The sequence below is a fragment of the Leptonychotes weddellii genome, chromosome 3, assembly GCF_054177405.1.
Source record: "Leptonychotes weddellii isolate Sample4059 chromosome 3, ASM5417740v2, whole genome shotgun sequence".
In the NCBI taxonomy this organism is placed as follows: Eukaryota; Metazoa; Chordata; class Mammalia; order Carnivora; family Phocidae; genus Leptonychotes; species Leptonychotes weddellii.
In genome coordinates this window covers 50,724,578-50,730,182 of record NC_138371.1, presented here as the reverse complement: position 1 = coordinate 50,730,182, position 5,605 = coordinate 50,724,578, and the positions used below count along the sequence as shown (strand labels likewise).

General features: G+C 41.3%; 1 protein-coding gene across 5 annotated transcripts in view; it reads right to left on the bottom strand.

Moving 5' to 3' along the window:
* Positions 1-2,072: 2,072 nt before the first annotated feature.
* Positions 2,073-5,605, bottom strand: part of NFE2L2 (NFE2 like bZIP transcription factor 2) — a 36,722-nt gene continuing 33,189 nt past the window's right edge. For all 5 annotated transcript variants that reach the window (XM_081814112.1, XM_081814111.1, XM_081814114.1 and 2 more), the window contains exons 4-5: positions 4,684-4,875; positions 2,073-3,805 (exon numbers count right to left, since the gene is read on the bottom strand). In XM_081814112.1, coding sequence (XP_081670238.1) covers positions 2,579-3,805; positions 4,684-4,875 — 1,419 coding nt within the window. In that variant the 3' untranslated portion in view covers positions 2,073-2,578. The remainder of the gene's footprint in view (positions 3,806-4,683; positions 4,876-5,605) is intronic.

Below are 5,605 nucleotides of genomic sequence, written 5' to 3'. Positions count from 1 at the left end.
AGGTTTTTTTTTTTTAAAGATTTGATTTGACAGAGACAGCGAGAGAGGGAACGCAAGCAGGGGGAGTGGGAGAGGGAGAAGCAGGCTTCCCACGGAGCAGGGAGCCCGATGCAGGGCTCGATCCCAGGACCCCAGGATCATGACCTGAGCCGAAGGCAGACGCCCCTACTCCCATTAGTTCTTGAATTCATTTTCAACCCTGAGCTTTGTCATTCAAGTCAAATTCTCTTTATCTGACTTTAGTTTCTTTCACTAGCAACTAAAAGTGATCCTAATAAGGCTAATAAGGAAAATGAGAAAACACCCATTTATAGAGTGCTTAATGAGCTAGGCACAGTACTTTTTGTGTAGTAACTCAAAACTTCTTGCCTTACAGACAAGGAAATGAGCCTGAGTGCTTTGAGTTACTGGAGGTCATTCTAGGAAAATAGCAAGCCCAGCCAATCTGGTTTTAGGGCCTGTGGACCTTTGCACTGTATTGCTCTTTTTTTTTTTTTTATTGCTCTTGATGGATTAATACGACTCCGTGAATAATCCACATGTAGTAAATTATTCTAAATGTAATTCTCAAGATAAATCTCCATTTCCCTACTTTAAAAGACAAACTGACTAGATGAAGAAATAGTGAATCAATGCTGTGAGCGGTCTATTGGACAGCCTGCAGATTTTCAGAGTTTTGTGGGGCCTTAATTTTTTATGTTTAATCTCTCAGTATGTCCTAAAGTGAACTGACTTTCCCACCTAGACTTCCCTTCTCACCAGTCTTCATCTCAGGGCAACTCAATTCTTAACGGATGTTTAAGTCCTTGACTCCACCTTCACCCAACATCCATTCTGTCAGAAAATTATTTTAGTTTTACCTTTGAAGCCTGTAGAATCCAGTGCCTTATTCCTATCACCACCCTAAACCAAGACAACACTATCCCTCCCATGTATTTCAGAGCTTCCCCATTCGTCTGACTGCACTCCCATCTTAACCCTCTAGACTATTTTCAACACACAAGGCTAAGGAAATTTAAAAATCAGATGTTACTACTTAACACCTATAGCTCCCCATTTTGCTAGGTAAAAGCCAAAGCCGTCAGGAATGTGTAACAGGGTTCTGTGCCATGTTCCACTCTACCTGCCCTCAGTTTCCCCCCCTCCGTTTTCAGCCGTGTAGTTCTTGTTCTGTCTCAAATAGACTTCAGAGCCTTTGGACTTCTGTGTGTTGTCTGCAATACTCTTTTTAGCTAATAGAATGGGTCTCCCACATCTTCAGATGTTGCCATCTCAATAAGGCTTTTCCTATTTGCAACCCTATTTATTATAGCATGGGGGCAGAGGGAGAGAGAATCTTAAGTAGGCTCCACGCCCAGTGCAGAGCCTGACATGGGGCTTTATCTCATGACCTGAGCCAAAATAGCGTCCGACGCTTATCGACTGAGCCACCCAGGTGCCCCGGCAACCCTATTTTAAATTTTTTTTTTTTAAAGATTTATTTATTTATTTGAGAGAGCGAGAATGAGAGAGAGTACATGAGAGGGGGGAGGGTCAGAGGGAGAAGCAGGCTCCCCGCTGAGCAGGGAGCCCGACGTGGGACTCGACCCCGGGACTCCAGGACCATGACCCGAGCCGAAGGCAGTTGCTTAACCAACTGAGCCACCCAGGCGCCCCACGGCAACCCTATTTTAAATTGCAATGCTTCCTTTCTACTGGCCTTCCCAATCCTGGCATGTGTAAGGTTTGCTGTCTTCAATTCCAGGAGGCCAGGGATTTCCACTGTGTCCTTTGTACTTTAAAAAATATCTAGCACATGGTAGGCATACATGTACTGATGTGAGTAAACTGAATCAATGTTTTCATGTCAACATACAGTAGTATTCTCCTTGGTTGAGATATACTTGCTATTGAAGAGAGAGAAAATATCTTCTTGATATACTTGGTATCTCTGGGACCAGAAGTTTAGTACAAAATGCTTTTCATATTTTCAGTGGATGCAAACATTCTGAAAATGCAAAATACTTAAATATGTTAAGTGTGTTACTGTTATGGAAGATAGTGTGAATAAACTCAAATGAATTCCAAAGAAATAACAGTCATAATACTCCTTTATTAGTACCAGCTTTTTAACTAAATTGGTTTTTGCCAGAGCTAAACAATTTAATATAAAAAAATGCCTTTTTTGTTCATACAGTATTTATAAAAAAGTACACAGTGGTTAGTTTTGCAACAATTTGCTCTTAGCCAGATACCATATAAATGAACGTAACAAATGAGATAAGACCAGTATAAATAAGTTTTTGTAGTATTTACACTTATACAGAAACTAGCCCAAATGGTGTTCTAAGAAATTAAGTTTGCAGTTAAAGTGAAAACTACTGATTCAGCATACTGATGACTTATTTTAATGCTTTTTAAAGTTTGTATTATCTTCTATACTAGTTTTGACTATAATTTTGCATAGAATTACTTATAAAGTATATTTTTGCATTTCACATCACAGTAGGAGCTTTTAGTATAACAGTACAAAAAAACAAAAAACAATCCCCAAAACAAACAACCCACTAGCTCAGAAAAAGGTCAGATCTTCCCAAATCTAGTTTTTCTTAGTATCTGGCTTCTTACTTTTGGGCACAAGGAATACATTGCCATCTCTTGTTTGCTGCAGGGAGTATTCACTAGGAGAGTAAGGTTTTCCATCTTCATCACGGAGCATGCTGAAGACTTCGAGATACAAGGTGCTGAGTTGTTTTTTCAGTAGATGGAGGCTTTTGTCATTCTCCCCTTTTTCTCTAAGCAATTTTTCTTTTTCATCTTTTAAATGATCCAAATCTTGTTCCAGTTCCACTATATTTTCCAGTTTTCTTTTTCTGCAATTCTGAGCAGCCACTTTATTCTTACCCCTCCTGCGTATATCTCGAATTAATGCCAGTTGAGCCTCACTGAACTGCTCCTTGGACATCATTTCATTGAAGTCATCAACAGGGAGGTTAATGATTTTTTCAACAGGGAATGGGATATGGAGAGCTTTTGCCCTTAGCTCATCTCTCGTGAGATGAGCCTCCAAGCGGCTTGAATGTTTGTCTTTTGTGAATGGGGTTTTTCGATGACCAGGGCTCACAGGCAATTCTTTCTTTGGTGTGTTTTCGCGCTGGGCATCCCGCGCTGGAGCGCTGTGCCCTGGAGATGGTGACGGGGGTTGGGCTGTATCTCCGGCAGACTGTACTGGCGGTGTTTTAGGACCATTCTGTTTGACACTTCCAGGAGCACTATCTATCTCTTCCATTTCAGAATCACTGAAGCCAAGTGGCGTGTCTCCATAGACAGAAGATTCCGCCGAGTGTTCTGGTGATGCCATGCCAGGACTTGTGTTGAGTGAAATGCCAGAGTCAGAATCATTGAATTCTGTGCTTTCAGGATGATTTTGGTTGAAGGCTTTACAAAGTGATAGCTCAGAAACATCAATGGGCCCATTAAGAAGTTCAGAGAGTGACTGGCTTAAAGTAGCAGAGGAGGGCATGCTGTTGCTACTACTGGGTTCTGCTATGAAAGCAGAATAAAATTCATCACCAAAATCTGTGTTAATTGTGGCATCTGAATTTAATGAGTTCACGGTCAGCTGGCTGGAATCTTCTGTGGAGAGAATGCTGCTGAAGGAATCCTCGAAAGCACTGAGAAAATGTGGACTGCAGTTACCTACTTCTTTTTCCAACGAGGGCATTGATGGGAAGAAATGGTAACTGTTGTCAATTTCTGTCATTTTGGTTTCTGGACTTGGAACCGTGCTAGTCTCAACCAACTTGTCATTTTGAATATTAAGACACTGTGTGGAAAAGAAATTTTGACTAAATGTAAATCAAGGTTAAATATTTTCATAGCTGATTATATATATCTCATGGCAAATATTTATTTTTAAAGATTTTGAAGTAATCTCTACACCCAATATGGGGCTTGAACTCACAACCCCATGGTCAAGATTCACATGCTCCACTGAATGAGCCAGCCAGGTGCCCCTGATGGCAAATATTTTTAAGAGCTGATAGTCTGTATCTGATGGTAAACTCTTTCCCCACCCCCATTCTTTCCAGGCTCTTCTGTAATTCAGATAATTCCCATTTCTAACAGATATTTAGGTCTAAGCATATGTATTATTTTCACAGTTCCTAGATCAGACTTCTGGCCTACAAAGACCAGATCTTTCCTCAAGACATCCAGTCCATTTAACTAATAAAAGTGAGCACAGGCAGCTCTCGTGACTGAAGTTTATTTATTTAAGTAATCTCTACACCCAACGTGGGGCTCAAACTCAAAACCCCAAAAGAGTCGCATGCTCTTGTGACTGAGCCACCTGGCAGCCCTCTCATGACTAATTTTTTTCTTTTTAAGATTTTATTTATTCATTTGACAGAGACACAGCGAGAGAGGGGAACACAAGCAGGGGGAGTGGGAGAGGGAGAAGCAGACTTCCCGCTGAGCAGGGAGCCCGATGCAGGACTCCATCCCAAGACCCTGGGATCATGACCCGAGCTGAAGGCAGACGCTTAACGACTGAGCCACCCAGGCGCCCCTCTCATGACTAATTTAAAAGCACCCTCCAATCCTTCCATTAAGGAGATGGCATGTAAATAACTGGAGTAATTAATTTAAAGGCACTGAATATAAAAGTATCTTTGGCATTTATTGATACTAGATCTTAGTTACCTGCAATTCTGGAATGGATAACAGCTCCTCCCAAACTTGCTCGATGTCCTGCTGCATATTGTCTAGATCAGCAATGACTGACTGAACGACGAGAGTTTGAGGTGACTGAGCCTGATTAGGAGCAATGAAGACTGGATTCTCGATTTGGCTGGGAATATCAGGAACAAGTGACTGAAACGCAGCTGAAGAAACCTAAAATTGACAGAGCATTTCTCTACATGAGCCTGCCAGCAACAGTGGGGAAGTACACTCCCAGGCACCATCACACCACCTTAAACTGGAACTGGCTAACAGTTCTGTATTTCTCTAGTTATAACCACTTATAACCCCTAGTTCTATATAATGAAACAAATCTTTTTTTCCCCTGCCCAACTGACTCCAAATTGACTCATTTACTAGCTTAATTGTTCTATCCCTTGCATTTGAAGGTGAATTTCAAAATAAGTAACAATTTTTAGGATTTAATTTGTATCTCTTGGTAAAAATACCTATTATAGTGCTTCAAACACAATAAATTTAAAATTGTTAATTGAGCAAGTCTTTTTATTACCCAGCTTGCTTCTCACTCACCAAAATTTTTTTTTTTTTTAATTTTACTTATTTATTTGACAGACACAGCGAGAGAGGGAACACAAGCAGAGGGTGTGGGAGAGGGAGAAGCAGGCTTCCCACCGAGCAGGGAGCCCGATGCAGGGCTCGATCCCAGGACCTGGGATCATGACCCGAGCTGAAGGCAGACATGCTTAACGACTGAGCCACCCAGGCCCCCCCCACCCCAATTTATTTATTTTATTTTATTTTATTTTTTTAATTTTTTTTTAAAGATTTTATTTATTTATTCGACAGAGAAAGACACAGCGAGAGAGGGAACACAAACGGGGAGTGGGAGAGGGAGAAGCAGACTCCCCGCCGAGCAGGGAGC